Source organism: Rhipicephalus sanguineus, chromosome 9 (assembly GCF_013339695.2).
Source record: "Rhipicephalus sanguineus isolate Rsan-2018 chromosome 9, BIME_Rsan_1.4, whole genome shotgun sequence".
In the NCBI taxonomy this organism is placed as follows: Eukaryota; Metazoa; Arthropoda; class Arachnida; order Ixodida; family Ixodidae; genus Rhipicephalus; species Rhipicephalus sanguineus.
In genome coordinates this window covers 92938801-92955009 of record NC_051184.2, presented here as the reverse complement: position 1 = coordinate 92955009, position 16209 = coordinate 92938801, and the positions used below count along the sequence as shown (strand labels likewise).

At 50.9% G+C, this 16209-nt stretch overlaps 1 protein-coding gene across 1 annotated transcript in view; it reads left to right on the top strand.

The window, feature by feature from the left end:
- The window catches only part of LOC119405737 (rho GTPase-activating protein 100F), a 111291-nt gene extending 97638 nt beyond the window's left edge, over positions 1-13653 (top strand). The window contains exons 10-17 of the mRNA XM_037672572.2: positions 187-479; positions 3594-3845; positions 4262-4438; positions 5425-5745; positions 7313-7478; positions 8432-8592; positions 11095-11293; positions 12538-13653. Of these exons, the coding sequence (XP_037528500.1) occupies positions 187-479; positions 3594-3845; positions 4262-4438; positions 5425-5745; positions 7313-7478; positions 8432-8592; positions 11095-11293; positions 12538-13604 (2636 nt within the window). The 3' untranslated portion in view covers positions 13605-13653. The remainder of the gene's footprint in view (positions 1-186; positions 480-3593; positions 3846-4261; positions 4439-5424; positions 5746-7312; positions 7479-8431; positions 8593-11094; positions 11294-12537) is intronic.
- The last annotated feature ends 2556 nt before the right edge of the window (positions 13654-16209 follow it).

Below are 16209 nucleotides of genomic sequence, written 5' to 3'. Positions count from 1 at the left end.
GTGTGTGTGTGTGTGTGTGTGCGTGTGTGTGTGTGTGTGTGTGTGTGTGTGTGTGTGTGTGTGTGTGTGTGTGTGTGTGTGTGTGTGTGTGTGTGTGTGTGTGTGTGTGTGTGTGTGTGTGTGTTCAGCGTGGCGACCGGTGGTGCGAGCTGCTCATATTCGTTCGTGCGCCGGCTGCTGCTGCAGCGTCGGCGAGCGGTGGTCCGCTGGCGGCTCCCCTGATGAGCGGCGGCGGGGGCACGCTGCCCGGCGTCTTCTCGTCGTCCGAGTACCGGGCCTGGATGCGCCGCGCGCCGTCCACCTCGGCACTGTACGAGCGCGTGGGGCGCCTCTCCTCCACGGCATCGTCGACGGGCCTCAGCGGCAGGGCCATGATGCACCCGCAGCTGTCCTCATCCTCGTCGGCCACCTCATCTCTGCGGCGACCCCTGCCGAGGGTCGCCCACAGCGCCGAGAGCCTACTGGACTCTCTTAGACAGGTGAACTAGGAGGCTTAATAGTGTTTGAAGCTGGACACAGACAGACAGACAGACAGACAGACAGACAGACAGACAGACAGACAGACAGACAGACAGACAGACAGACAGACAGACAGACAGACAGACAGACAGACAGACAGACAACGAACTTTATTCGGCCCTGAGAGGACCTACGATGGGAGCCCCTAAGGGAAGTCCATAGCAGTCGCTGGCCGCTCCCACGTAGATGGAGGAAGACTGTGGTCCCCCGCCCTTTCGCAGACCCTCTGGACAGCTTTTAGTTGGACTGAGAGGTCACCGCTTTTAAAGGATCGATTCCTCTCAATCCGCTTCCTGGCAAAGCGGTGCGTCACGTTACGCAGGAGCATGGAAATTTTTTTAAAAATTCACCGCAAGGAGGAAGCAATGAGTGCGACAGCAGCCAATTGTAGTGTTATACGAAGTAAGGCTGGTAGCTAACTCTTTTACGGTCCGATCTCGCGTAACTTAACAAAACGCTGGTCGCTCCAGCGAGCGAAGCGGTTTTCGTGCTTTCTGTCGCTTCAACGCGAACCGGTGAGAGCACAGCAGTTACAAAGGTATGAGCCGCCTACTGTTCCCCTCTGGGGATATACGGTGCGCACGACCACGGGCGACCACGCCCTGTAGGTCAAAGTACGTGTTTGCTTCCGGAGGCATGCAGCGCCTTCTTCGGCTTCTGTCGCCATGCGCCTTTCACGCGCCCAAAGACGAGCGGGGCGTTTCCTCTCGCCTCGAGGAGCCATCGACGGCAGCCCTCGGACACTGGGCGATGCTATCGCATGCATTTAAGAAGAGAAGTTCAGTAAAACTTTTGTTGGGCCTAGTTGGTAGTACCTAGCATTTAAGAAGAGAAGTTCAGCGCAAAGCAAGACGGACCACAAAGAATAGAAGAGACAAGCACATGTCGCTCACTAACAACTGCTCTATTCATCTCTCAGCATCTCATATATATGCCACAACCACAATCGTCGCATGCGCACGCGTAGCGACGTATTACATACGTAACACCATAGATATCTAACCAAGATGCGCCACACCCACAATTCTTGCATGCGCGCGCGTCTTCTTAAATGCTATGTACCAACTCGGTTCAACAAAAGTTTTACTCTTATCGCATGCGCCCTCCGTATATGACGGAGGTGGTCGGCTCATTTCATCTCTGCTTCAGCCGCGTTCGTCGCCAGCGTTCGCGCATTTTACTAGCACGTAGAACATAAGACCCGCGGGGCGATGTTATCGATTTGGACTTTATATGGAACATGACGGCGACGACAAAAACCCGCCGGCAGTGTCCATATAATTGGGCAATAACATAGGAGGGAGCATTCGCAGTGCGATTAGAGACAGACGAGTTGAGTCTCATCATGTGATCGTGACGTGAGAGCGCTAGTATCTCTTTCAGTGATCCTGGTCTGCCTGCATAGCTATGGCTAGGGTGGCCGGAAAACAAGCTCAAGCTAGATTGGCTAAGAGACTGAGGCTAGAAGACAACTTTTTCAGAACGATCTATTCTTCCTTCCTGTCGTCACTTTTTTCTTCTACCACTCTATCTCTAGCCATGGCATATAGACAGTCCCTAGATCAGACCATATACCTCTGTCTGTTATTGCCTGTAGATCATAGCGAAGAAGCTGACAAAGTGCACGTAGATTTACAACAAACGGGAAACAAAGGATGTCCACTAGTATTCTGAGGCTTAGAGGTCACGTGTTCAACCGACTTTCTTAAAAGAAAAGCTCTTCCCGACCCTATTCCTTCTGAAGCCTTTACAAGAACAATGTAGTGCACAGACGAAGTACTGGCGTACGGGGTGCCCCCTTTCTTCTTTTTGCGCATGCCTGTGCTGAATGCGGCTGATGAATTCTACGGAAGGAACCTTACTTAACCTTGCGGGCTACCACGGAAATGATTTACGATAAGCTTAACAAGGAGTATAAATATCTCATGTAACTTATTTCTGAACTAGAGGAGAGAGAACGAGAGAGATAGTGTTTTAAAAAACAGAAAGAAAACACAGGAGTGTCATGCTTGTTCCAAGAGGCTACTTGTGCATAAAAAACTTCAGTAACAACCTTGTTTCTAGATTGTTTCTAGGCCTTAGCTAGGTGATGCAGGTTGTTTCTACGTTGATTCCCAGTGCAGAGAGGTTCCCAGTGCAGAGAGGTTCCAGTAAACCTCAGACAGACACAGACACGACACGGATGTCCAAACTCCAGACAGAAATTCGCGCTGAAGCCAAGCGTTCGCACCTCTTATAGATCTACGGGCACGTCGTCGTTGGCGTACGCCTTCCATCGCTTCGGGGTCTTCTCTCAGCCGCTGTTGCCTTTCCCGTTGCCTAGTATTCTCTCGTTGTACGTACTCGGGGTCTTCGGCTAGCCGCCGTCGCTTCGAGGTTATTTGTTGTTGGGCTAGCTGTTGCCTTCCTCATGTTTAGTGGACCAGTGGTGAGTAGTGGGATTTACCCAGTTTCTGCGGCACATAACCGTTTATGATGATGATAGTCTTTTGGTTCGTCAGACAAGGAATGATATGCTAAAGAGCTTCGCTGTTAAAGGCTGAAGCCAATGCGTCAAGCGGATATTGGTCTGTGCGTATGTGCTCCTGTCATCTGTAGATCGTTGTACGAGGTGTTCCGGTAGGGTACCTGTCGATCATATCTTAATTCCCAGTCTAATTTTAAGACTTAATTCCTAGTCTTCTCAAGAGAGATACACATGCCATGGTATTCAGAAATGTGTGTCCCTAAAATCTTAAAAAAGAAGTTAAAGCTTGCCTCCTTCCCTTTCCTACGATTTATAGGTAGTGTATAGGTAAGTTTTATGTTCCTTAGGTTTCGTTACTTGTAATTGCATGACACTTCCTTTATGATTGTAAAACTATGTACCTATTTCCCATTGTTTATTTTGCATAAAACTCTCTGTTGCTGCATGCTGTGAGTGTGTGCACTCGGGTGCTGGCGACCCGTCACAAAGACAACATCTGCCTTTTGCCCTTGTATCCGAGACTTTGTTGTCCGAAATAAAGAGTCTAAGTGAACTGAAATACGGCCGCGTGAACCCACTGCGCGTGCCCTTGATGGATTCCTCGCAGGAGCAGCAACAACTGCAGCTCCAGCAGCGGCGGAGCAGCCTCCTATCGGGCCTGCCGACTTGGGGCTCCAGCAGCCTGGACCTGGGCTCGAGTGCCGGCGGCAGCAGCCTGCGGCCCATGGGACGCTCTTCGTCGCTGCTTTTCCCGCGGCCGCTCCGGCTGCCACACGCCATGAGCCTCGACTACGTGCGCGCCGAGGACCGAGCCCTGTGTCTCAACCCCAGAGAGTTCCTCAAGTACAGGCCCGAGAAGGTGAGTGTTAACCGTGACCATTAGGTAATCGTGAGCTAGTAATCCTTACCAGATAGCAGCAGTGTGTCAGTGACCCTAAAGGGAGCCTGATCATACAAGGTTGTGTAAGCAGGAAAGAAGTCGTACGATACTTTGTGCGTTCACCTAAGACGACTCGAAGGCGGAAGCCATCTTCTTTTCCTGCTCCAGCAAGCGCTTCAGACGGTTTACGCATAAGTACGTCATGATCCAACGTACGGGTGACGTTAGCTGGGTGCATTTTGTCACGACGCAATATTTTCCTTCCTCCATGGCTTCAAACACTCTTGTCTGACGGCTACCGGATATAATTACCGACTGACCCTCTTGCACCGTCATCTGCCGTGACCTCACGCGATGTGACTGTTCAGCGCCCCCTTGCTTTGCGCCATCTGCAGGAGAGCGAGTCGGTGCTGGCGGGGGCCTTCAGCGGGCTGCTGTGGCTCCACCTGCTCGGCGCCCGCGGACTCCGAGGACACGGGCCACGCGACCTGTACTGCGTCATCGAGACAGACCGGGCACACAAGGCCCGCACCGTCGTCCGCTCGGGAGACCACTCCTTCGACTGGGACGAGGTATATACAGCGTACTATACGCAGCAATAATAATAAGGATAATTAGCGAAAATGACAAAAATAACTCAGTCATGGGACTGATAGTGAAGAAAGACAATGTGGCTGTTACAACAGTGGATAGCGCGTACTGTCGCTACCCAACATTTAGTCATCGTTAGTCAGTGCTTCTAATACGCGACTAAGTGCGGTAGTTGAATGCTGCCCAAAAGATATAGCATTTGGCATGATCGTTATCATCGTGGATGACGTCAGACTATCATGGTTCCAGAAAGTGGGTTATAGAGGCCTAGGAAGATAGTGTCCTTAAGACTCTATAGTACTCTAAGTGTATTCAAACGATCGGCTCATGGAGTACGGAAGCAAACACAAGGAAGAATGCTTAGAGGAGCAGCACCGTTTTGATACTCAATTAAAAGTATCCGGCGCATGAACTTCAAGCGGTGTTTCATGATCTTGGTATACTGCGCAAAAAAAGGCAGGGACGACGAAAAAAATGGATAAAGGGAGTAACAGTGCGAACACACCCACAAGAGAGACGACACGGACACACAAGCGCTTGTGTGTCCGTATCGTCTCTCTTGTGGGTGTGTTCGCGCTGTTACTCCCTTAATCTACAATGAACCAACTCGCCCAAAATGAAGTATTAATGAAAAAAATAGAGTCAAGCGCAGAAGTTCACGGCCCGCCAAGGAGTTTGACAGAGTGGCTTTTTGAGCTAATTGGTTAAATGTACCGAAATGTATCAGAGCGCTATCAGGCACGGACGAGAAGGACACAGCGGGACGAGCGCTCGTCCCAGTGTTTTTGTCGTCTGCGTCTGCTAGCGCTCTGATACATTTTGCCGCCTGAAAGGTCCGTCGCCCCTGTCTTTTTCGTCTGCGAAAGTATACTACGATCATGAATCACCGACTTGCCCAATCGTCCACTTTGATTAGTTACATTTCAAGCGGCGTACTTACGGTCTCTTTCTCATTTTTTTTTCGCAGGTCTTCGAGCTGGATCTCGTGGACAACACGACGGTGTCGTTCCTGCTCTACAGCTGGGACCCTCAGTCTCGCCACAAGCTCTGCTACAAGGGCACCGTGCACCTGCTGTCGGCGCTGCGCGAGGCGCCCGCGCACAGCCTCGCCCTGCGGCTGGAACCGCGGGGGGCGCTCTACCTGAAGATGCGCTACCGAGACCCCCGACACACCTTCCAGCGGACGCCCAACTACAGCGGCGGAGGCGTGTTCGGCGCTCCTCTGGACGCCCTCGTTGCGAGGGAGAAGGGCACCGTGCCGCTCATCGTGCAACGATGTGTGCAACAGGTGCGCACTGCCAGTTGCTGATGCAACGTTAACTATCTATTTACTGATACATCGTGCTGCCGGGGATTCCAAGTAGCTTGCGTGCGCACGCTGTGACGTTTCTTTGTCCTCCCAGCCGCACCCAAGGAGAATACAAACGAGCGCAAGGGATTGCGTGCGCAAGCCGCTTTTGGCGCCCGGTACTAAAGCTCTCTACTGGAGGGTTTTGGTTCCGGGGACCTCTAGTGGTCGATTTCCCGCTTTCTTGCGTTCTTTTGTGCACCTCCCCGCTTTCTTTTGTTGATCAGCAGCACACAAGGAAAATACAAAGGAACGCGAAGGTTTGCGTACGCAAGCCCTTGCGTTCCTTTGTATTCTCCCTGATTGCTGCTTGGAGCACAAATGAACGCAAGAGGGATAACGCAAGCCGCCTTGGGTCCCCGGCACCAAAACACTCTACTGACGTAGCATCTTCGACATAGTAGAAACATAAGCATCGGAAGATTAAAAGTGCAAACGGAGAATCTGTTGCGACCGTACGCATGCGCAGGGTTATCCATTAGAGGGAGCCAAGTATCACCACAGCTGCCCCATCTCGTCCACTGGTTGTGTCTGCAAGAAAACAAGCTTCGCAGTGGATGCAAAAATGAACATGAAGTGATGACGTGCCGCTCACAACGGCCTGGCTTTGGTCACTGACTTTACCGGTGGCAGTTAATGGAGTGCAACATCACGGATCCTCGCACGCCATTATCGTCGGAAAACACGCATGCCCACAATCCTGCAATTCGTACAATTAAGAGGCAGGTCGGACAGAGTAAAGGTGTAGAGCAGACTTGGTGCCCCCTTTAGGGTATTAGTAGAGGCGACCGCACCATTCTGGAGAGAGTGGCCAAAGCGTCACGATGGTCCCCTCCCACGTGACCACCGTCTGCGCTGCGTCATCGCGCATACCCCTTCCGGCCGAAACGGCACTAACCCTGTTCCTACGAGATGCTAATAAGGTAAACTATTCTGGCGTTTTGTGGCTTGTCGGTAGTATCTGTGGTTTAACGTCCCAAAACCACGATTTAATTATGAGGGACGCCGTAGTGGAGGGCTCCGGAAATTTCGACCACCTGGGGTTCTTTAACGTGCGCCTAAATCTAAGTACACGGGTCTCAAACATTTTTACCTCCATCGAAAATGCAGCAGCCGCGGCTGGGATTCGATCCCGCGACCTTCGGGTCAACAGTCGAGCGTCATAACCACTAGACCATCGTGGCGGCGCTGTGGCTTGTCGATATATCTCCTAGCGTCTCGAAATCGAAGACCTTTACTAAGGTAGCACATCGGGCTTTTTGATGACATGTTTTAAACGTCCTTGGCGTAGTACCTCCAAGACGTGGCAAAGAGCGGCTCGGAAATGCTCATACACAACGGTGTGTGCTTCTCTATGTCGCTCTTTCTGCAGTCTTGGAGGCGTATCGTCAAAGGTATGCATTATGGACCAAGACTTCCATTGAACTAAGAAAGTCCAGACTCAAAAGGGCTCTTTTAAAAGAAATGTAGAGTTTACTTGACAGCTGGTCCTTGTCGTCGATTGTAGGTGGAGAACCGTGGCCTGGACATCGTGGGCATCTACCGCCTCTGCGGGTCCGCCGTGCGCAAGCGAATGCTACGCGAAGCCATCGAGCGTAGCTGCGCGGCCAGCGGACCCCACTGGAAAGTGGACCTCTCCGCGGAGCACGTGCCGGACATCAACGTTGTCACGAGTCAGTACAACTCTACTGATCCATTACGAATCGCAGCGGTCGCTCAACCAAGGCGTGTTACCTCTGAAGCGTCCAGACGAACCTGTTCACGGCCCAGTCCGATGCCCGCGCCGCCGTGCTTGTGTTTTCCATGTTTTGTAAGCGTGTTATTAGCGGTAATCATGTCCCATAGCTGTGACAGTTAATCAGGTTAGGTGGAAGAGGAAGACCTAAATGGATAGACAGGGAGGTTAGCAAGTCCTCAGACCGGCTGGGTGCCTTGTGCTGGGGAAAGTGCTAAGGGAAATAAAAGGAAAGAGATGTCACAATAAGGAAAAGAGCAAAAGAAAAACCGAAAAAGAGAGGAGAATACGAGACTGCTCAAAGTCTGTCTCTAAGAGCAGTTACCCGCAAGAAACGAAACAACGCTTTCAAAGCCTTCTGTGCTGCGGGTGGTCTCGGCCAGTGTCCTAAGATTCTTTCCTCCGACAATGAGCGATTGTTAGGTCCATTGAACACTCTTCAAATTCCTTCTCTTGGCGCACCGAAGCGGGGACACTCACAGAGAAAATGTGTGATTGTTTCCTCACAGCTACAGTTATAGCATGTCCTATTGATTGTCCTACACTCCTTTGCACTGGGGTACTGGCTAATATCACTGTCCGTCTATCCGTCCATACGTTGGTCCAACGATGACTGATGGCGCCGCTACTTCGTATGTATGCTTGACGATACAAACGACTCATAATTAAACCAATAAAAAGTAAATAAACATGAATCTGAGACCATAATATTGGAGACGTCTGCACTGCATGCGATTTGCTCCCAAGAGACACTTACGCACTGGAAGCAGCACCAAAAGTGCCACTTTACTATAACCATTCTAATTCGTGCCTATCTATAGATACCATATGCTCCGTTTCAATGGAGGTCGCTGTGTTTGTCAACTACTGTGTGCACTTGTGCGTTCGCAGGTCTTCTGAAGGATTACCTACGCGAGCTTCCCGAGCCCTTGTTCACCAAGGGGCTGTTCGACATGCTGGTAGACGGGCTGAGCGTTTGCCTGCCCGACGACCCCGAGGGCAACGCCAAGCTCATGTTCAGCATACTCGACTGCCTGCCCAAGGTCAACAGGGTGAGCATTCATCCTACGACTTCTTTCTTGTAGCATCTTCGACAAATAGCATCGGTGCGCCCAGGCGCTGCGACCATTAACCATGCACCAGGGCACCCAGGTGCGTACCGGAAAATCTCCTCTTTAGACCCCCGAGAAAAAAACTGAATGACGCACCAAAAGTTGCGAAACACTGTTTACCGGAAGAGTGTGTGCATGCACGGGGTGCCAGGCAGGTCTTCAGTTTTTGAAAGGCCAGTCACTTCTCCTTAGGAACTACATGTGTGTGAGCAGGATGGTTTGCGACTCCTGATACGCCGACGCCAGAATTTGTTCGACGCGGCCTCTTTAACGTTATCACGTTAATATCCCTGCCTTCCTCCTACTCGGAGGTGCCTCTCTTCGTTATAGCACGAATATGACGTCCCAGGCCTGGTGGCTCCAGCGTGTACGTGGCCCTGTAGCCGCCTTTCAAAACTCAGACATTCCCAGTGAAACCCGTGAACTTCCGCGATAGCGTATTGACTACGTGTTACGGTGCTGAGCTCAAGGCTCTAGATTCGATCCCGGTCGCGGCAGGCGCTTTCGGATGGCAGTTACTTTCACTGTGGAAGCGATCGCTTACTGTGATTTAAAAGCATGTTAAGGAAACTCAAATGGTCAAAGTTAATGCTGAGTTCCTTGACAATCTCCGTAGACAGCAGTGTGATCGACTCGCGTTTTTTTAGGGGCGAAGCTCCTTAAGGCGGCACCCGTTCGTCCCTCGTAGTCGTAGTCGTAGTCGTAGTCGTAGTAGTCGTAGTGCGTAACCAGTCTTACGCTTTGACCTCCAAGGTGGTGCCGGTGGGAGATTTTTCCTGTGCGTTGTTAAACAATAACAAATTCGCAGCGTGCGCGTTAACTAAAAGCCGAATTCTTCTGTCTCTAATTCCCCATTAGCAGCCATTGGCATGTTCCAGTAGGAAACGTTAGTAGAAGTAGAAGTGTAAGTGTTAGCTAAAAGCCGACTTCTTCTGTCTCTCATTCCCATTAGCAGCCATTGTTTACCTCCAAGGTAGTGCCTGGTGAGATTTCTCCTGTGCGTGATTAAACAATAAAAATTTTGTTCAAAACGCCGTTGATTGATGAAATAAACCAACGAAAGACGCCAGATGTTTTGTAATACCCCTGTCACACTGGAGGTGTTAATGTCATTAGGTTCGAATGTCATTCGGCGCAACGAATGCCATTCGATCCGTGGCGGTGCTACACAGGAAAAATTAATGTCATTCGTTCATGATATCAATGTCGATAATTCAGAAAAAGAAATGGCTGGAAAAGTTGAGGAAGGTAAATGTAGAGTGGCATGAAAGCGAAGTTCTTTATTTTAAAAGGCATGAGGGAAGTCGCATCGCTAGATAAACACGGATAAAAATTTCATATCGCAGGATATCTGGCCACCATAAGCCAAGACGACGCTTAGCCAGGGCCACAGCCGATAGAATGGCTGACATGGCAGTACCGCTATTCTAGGCACTGTAATACCGCTGAACGACGACGCTAAGCTGCAGCAAGTAAAACATTCAGTTGCTTTGTACTTAGCGTTGAAAGGAACGCGCATAACCCAGAAGAAGAGATTTGACGGAAACTCGGAGCGTTCCGCGTTTGTTCGCTTTCAAAACGCGGTCTCGCACGCGTCCTTGCGGGAAAACAGCTTTCAGTGAAACTGCGCACAATTGTCTTCTCATAGCCTTATGAGAGCAAACATCTCCACCTCGGTCCGGTGCGCTCGTGGAGTTCATTCCATCGCTGCAGATACACATGCACACAGGCGTCTGTTTGTTTACATTATGGCCGACAGTGCCGGCGGCCAGACGCCACTGAGGTGGAGAGTAAAAACATTTTGCGACAGCCTTCCCTACACCTGTGCTCGTTAAAATCACAGGCGCCTTTAAAAAAGCAACATTAATAGCGTGTTTGCACGAATGCGTGTCGAATTGAGAATACTAAATGACACATTTTAAGTAGTCTCTGGTGTAGAGACTATACATTCGGTTCGACTTCGACAGCGAATGTGTTTTTCGAACTCATTCGATTGCCTAAGTCATTCGTCCCTAATGACATTAAATATCACTGTGTAGCAGCCGCATAATGTCATTAGATGCGAATGTCATTCTATTCGAATGACATTAAACCGTCCAGTGTGACAGGGGTATAAAAGCAAAACGAAAGAACGCCAGATGTTTCTAAAGCAAAACGAAAAGACGCCAGCTGCTTAACGAAAGACGCCAGATGTTTTCTAAAGCAATGGCTTTCTAAACAATGAAAATTCACAGCGTACATGTAAAATTAAAGTGAGCTGCAAGTCGTCATAACTCATCGAACCTTTAGTATAAACGCGCCCGATCTCACGTCGGTGATGATGTACTGGGCAGAATTCACGGAAGATTCACGGTTTACCAATGAACCTCCGCAGCTTCGCCCACTCATCATCATTCACTCCGTGGATATGCTGTGATTTTTTTTACCATTTCCCGCTGGCAGTGCACCGCCCTGTTCCTGCTGGACCACCTGAAACTGGTGAGCAGTCGCAGCGATCGCAACAAGATGACGTCACGCGCCCTGGCCGAGTGCTTCGGCCCCGTGTGCGTGTGCCACGCCGAGACGGGATTCCCCGTCTCCGACCTGCGTCGCCCCATCGAGGTCTTCGCCTACCTGCTCGACATATGGCCGCTCAACAGGGGTCAGTATGCCCCACCCAAAAAGGGGGCGCTTAAAGAGATACACCGAAAAGAAACAATGTATCGACTCGAACCGATAAAAACTTTATTGACAACCCAGAGCAGTGTTCCCGTTTGGCACATTTTAACTCAAGAGAAAAAGTAGCCATAAGTATCCATGACATTTAAACTTACGGTCACATTTGTCGCCGTATAGAACAGAAGCGATACTACCAATAGAGTTTTGTTATCGGACGAGAAATAATATTTCATGAGCTCAAATATAGATGAAAGTGCACAGATATTTTTTGCTAGTTCTCCAGGCTACACTTAACTATAATTATATAAATAAGTAAATATTTATAAGTACAGTGCGCACGCACACAGCTAATCTCGAATAGGTAGAGTTCTTGCCAAAATAGTCTTGGCACCAGGGGCGTAGCCAGAATTTTTTTTCGGGGGGAGGGGTGTTCAACCATACCTTATGTATGTTCGTGCGTGCGTTTGTATGTGTGCGTGTATATATACGCAAGCAGAACTGAAAAATTTCGGGGGGGGGGGGTTAACCCCCCCAACCCCCACCCCCCCCTTGGCTACGCCCCTGCTTGGCACATTCTAGGCAACAGCTTAATAGGAACTTTGGACGTTAAAACAGTATCTCCTTGAAGCCCCGTACGGTGTATGGTTAGTATAAGATCCATAAAACCAGCCCACCTTCATGTAGTACGATGTGGTTGAAGATGAACAGTACATTTGGTTGCGCATCGTTTGTTTTGTAGAGTTCACATCAGAGAGCACGCGCTCTGCATCAGTATTAGGAACTGACATGCAGCCTCAGCCACGATGGCGGACGACATGCTAGCACCGCTAGCAACCTACGAGTATTTCCCTGCATGAGCGGAACTTCGTCTCGCCTTCTTCGAAACTGTGGCGCACGTAGGGGCCCCTCGATGCGCGCTAGCCCGCTATAAAGGGTGAAAATATGCGCGCGCATCGGACAACACGACAGAAAAGCTGATGACCAATGACAGCGTTGTGACTGAGCCCAGTGTTCGCGGTCATCGAGTGTATTGTGTTCCTGTTTGTCTGTGCGCGACTGATACCATGCTCGTTAATTTAATAAGTGCGCCAATGATTACTACAAAATATAGGCGGATAAAACCACACTATTTATTTATAGCGGGTACATGCGTTGCTATCGCTATCAACGTTCGTGTTTAGGGCTAAACAGTGTCATTTTTTCCCCTAACCTTGCTCATCCTCGCAGCCGCGTTCGTCGCCGCCAGCGGCAGCGACCTGCGCCCCTCCCTGGGCGCCAGCATCGCCGCGGGCAGCGGCCTGGGCGGAGGCTCGTCACTTGGGGGCAGCGCCTACTTGACCAGCTCGGTGTCGGCGTCGTCGTCACCGCACATGGTCGGCTCGCTGAGCGGCGGCGGCGCCACCAGCGGCCTCTACTCCACGGCCGGTAGCTACGCCAGCGGCGTGCACACGGCGGGAGGCGCCGGCATCTACACCAGCGGCGTGCACACGGCGGGAGGTGCCGGCAGCTACACCAGCCGCACGAGCGAACTCGCGGGCGGCGGTGGCTACACGAGCTCGACACTGGGCTCGAGCAATACGTACTCGAGCTCCGGCGGGATCGGCATCTCGGTGCCCATAACCACCGTGCCGGGCTTGTCATCGCTGGGCGCGTCCGACAAGCTGACCACCACTGTGACCGCGCCGTCTTCTTCCTCGTCACCACCTCGCGACGCGACGGCCATCACCACCACCGCATCGTCTACGCTGACCAGAGAGCGGCCCGAGCCTCGCGAGCGGTCTGAACACCGCGACCGATCCGAGTACAAGGAGCGTACCGAGTACAAGGAGCGTACCGATTACAGGGAGCGTACCGAGCACAGGGAGCGGCCCGAACATAGGGAGCGGCCCGAACATAGGGAGCGACCCGAACATAGGGAGCGACCCGAGCACAGGGAGCGGCCCGAACCGCGGGAGCGCTCCATCTTAGGTGACGTCAGTGGCACGCTCGAGAGGGAGCGAGCGAGCGGGCACCATCTCCTCAACTCGACGAGGGACAGGGTTTGTGACGTCACGGGAGGTGCCAACCCATCAGTGGGGAGAGCCGCGGCGTTCGGGGGAACCAACGGCATCGGAACTGCCTCCGGGATCGGTGTGAACGGCGGCGGCGCCGGTGCGAACGGAACCAACGGCGGTCCGTCCTCCGTCGCCACGCAGGGATCGGAGTCGAGGCCCGGCGAGGCGTCGTCGGGGGCGGCTCCCGACAGCAAGCCGTGGCCTAGCCAGAGATCATCACTGCCAGAATCTGCCTGTTGATCCCGTGCCATTGTTTCGGTTTGAAAACCCCCCTTCGTTTTTACGTTGACTTCTTTGATTTCTTCAGCCGCATCTTGTGCTTCAGCCCGTCGTCGTGTGCGGAGCACGTGACAAACACACATACACCGCGGGAGCGGACTGACTCCGGAGTAACTGAGCGCTTACTCCTGCGAGCAGTTGAAGGCTTTTCGAGCTGCGTCGCTGTCCCCCATGTAATCAAGTTCTGCGCCCCTCCTTGGTGGTGGTCGTCGTCGTTGTGGCCTCCTCGTCGACTTGTGCGTCATTTTGGCTCCTCCTCCTCCTTCTCCCCCCGCGGGGCGGGTCTGTCTTGTTCAGGTCTCCACATTACCAAGGTTCGTTCGCGTTCTCGTTGGCCCTTCTGACGCGTCGATAGAGGGTGTTTGCCGACAGCGGACGGGCACCAGGCCACGGCGTTTCAGAAACCGCATTGATGGGAAGTGTAAAGAAAACGATTTTCCCATCAACAATACCTGTGAGCGTCGTCGTCGTCGTCACGCCATAAACACCTCGCGCCACCTGTCAGCGTTAAGTGGAAACCTGCCGAATCGTGTTGGCGTAGCCGATCTTGTCGTTTTGAGATGCTTTAGCGTGCGGTGGTGTGGCTTGAAAGTCTGGGAAGTGCGGCGGCGATGAAACGACGCAACCTCAAGTTCTAGCGCGACGGTTATTCGCTGGAGCCATGCAGCTCCTTCACGAAACCGGTGCGGAATATCGTATAGGGTTAAATGCAGCGGGATCGAGTTAAGCCCTATCGCGGGAACGAATCCCGGCCGCGGCTGCTGCATTTTCGATGGAGGCGAAAATGTTTGAGGCCCGTGTAATTATATTTAGGTGCACGTTAAAGAACCCCAGGTGGTCGAAATTTCCGGAGCCCTCCACTACGGCGTCTCTCATAATCATATCGTGATTTTGAGATGGTAAAGCCCAGATATTATTATTGGAGATAAGCCCGAAAGTCCGTGATCAGCTCTTTTTGCGAAACACCGTTAAAAGATGCGCCTCTTCAGCTATCTCTTATTCAAAATGGAAGCAGACTTCACTGCGGCCCTTGATAAATGTATGGTTTCGCTTTTAGCAGGTGGCTTGACAACCTGAACGAAATTAATTCAACAGAAAACGGCAGCAGATAATACTTTCCAACATGTTAACTTTTTTTTGTAGCTCCTTGCGGAACTTCGCGATTACGAATACATCGACAGATTTTTTAAAGGCAAGAAAAGATATAACAACGCAGCATACTAGGTCGGCTCTTTGAGAGCTTGATCCGCCTTTTTTTTACCCGGTATCACGGCGCCTGCGGCCTTCCCTAGCGGGAAAGTCGCAAAACAGCTGTGGTAGAGTCTCCGCTCCGCACGCCTTTCGATCTCGGAGGCTTTTGTTCTGGAGAGTCCGGTTGTCTCGGATCACCCCGCAAAGCACCCCCCTCCCCCCTAACGAAACCGCAGAGGGCAGCACAGAAACATTAGAAAGGCGGATTAAACCTCGTATCAGTGAAGGAAGTGGCCTGCTTCATGCTGATAGCAGTTTAATTCAACGCAGACGCGGTCTGATGTGAAGTCCTACAAGTCAGAGCCATTTCGAAGATCATGTGGTCCCTCCCTCAAAGATTGTTCATCGACATTCTGCGGGCCGGTGAAAATCGGAGGCGATAAAACGGCGTCTTTTCCGAGACAGTAGCGGATTGTTGACTGATAAGAGTGCTTCACTGCGTCCGCCGAACTTAACAACCTGGAAAAAAAAAGCACAGGAGTGAAAAAGGAGTATAATTTAGGAAACAATCAACAGCTCAATATGAAGGCATCGTCCGGTCTCCCCTACGCATTTCGGAAGCATGAAAATACTTCCCCTTAAAACTGTGGGTTTATTTTAACGACATATTTGCTAAATTTTAAACACGCATTAGTTCAAGTGGATATTTTGAAGCATATTTAACATCTAAATTCTTCAAATTCATTGAATCAAGATAACCAATTACGTCGACAGTTCTGTTACTTGGCGAAACGATTGTTTATGGCAGTAGCGCAAACTCTACGTAAGAGACTGCATAAAATAAATTGTTAAGATACCCCGAATTGATGCCTGCATGTTACATCGTTCATGTTTGCTTATGTTCTTTCTTTAGGGTGGTTGGTTGGTGTAGGTGTTTCTACAGGCTGAGTTATCCTTTATCTTGCGCTTCACTAAGGTGTTAAAATAGTACCATTGAACAAGAACTCATATAATACAGATGCACGTGAAAGTACGCATCAACATTCTCCACTTAAAACGCCCTAACAGATGCCTTTTCTGGAGTAACAAAATTATTTTTTTCTCAGCTATGGGCCATCCAGCAAGCCCGCGAGGCGGCGAAGAGGCAAGACCTCGACGTCCCCACGTGGGAGGTCTAGGCCAAGGCGCTTAAATTGCTGGTTGACAATAAAGTTTATTCCGCCTCCTTGTAATTTCAGGCCGATTCAATCTTGTCAAAACTTTCTTATTTCTAGGTTACCGCGAAAACCACACAACCGAAACACAAAAAGGGGACACTAAAGAGAAGCATTCAAGCTAAAACAGATCAGCACACTCTCTCAAATCTCTATCACCG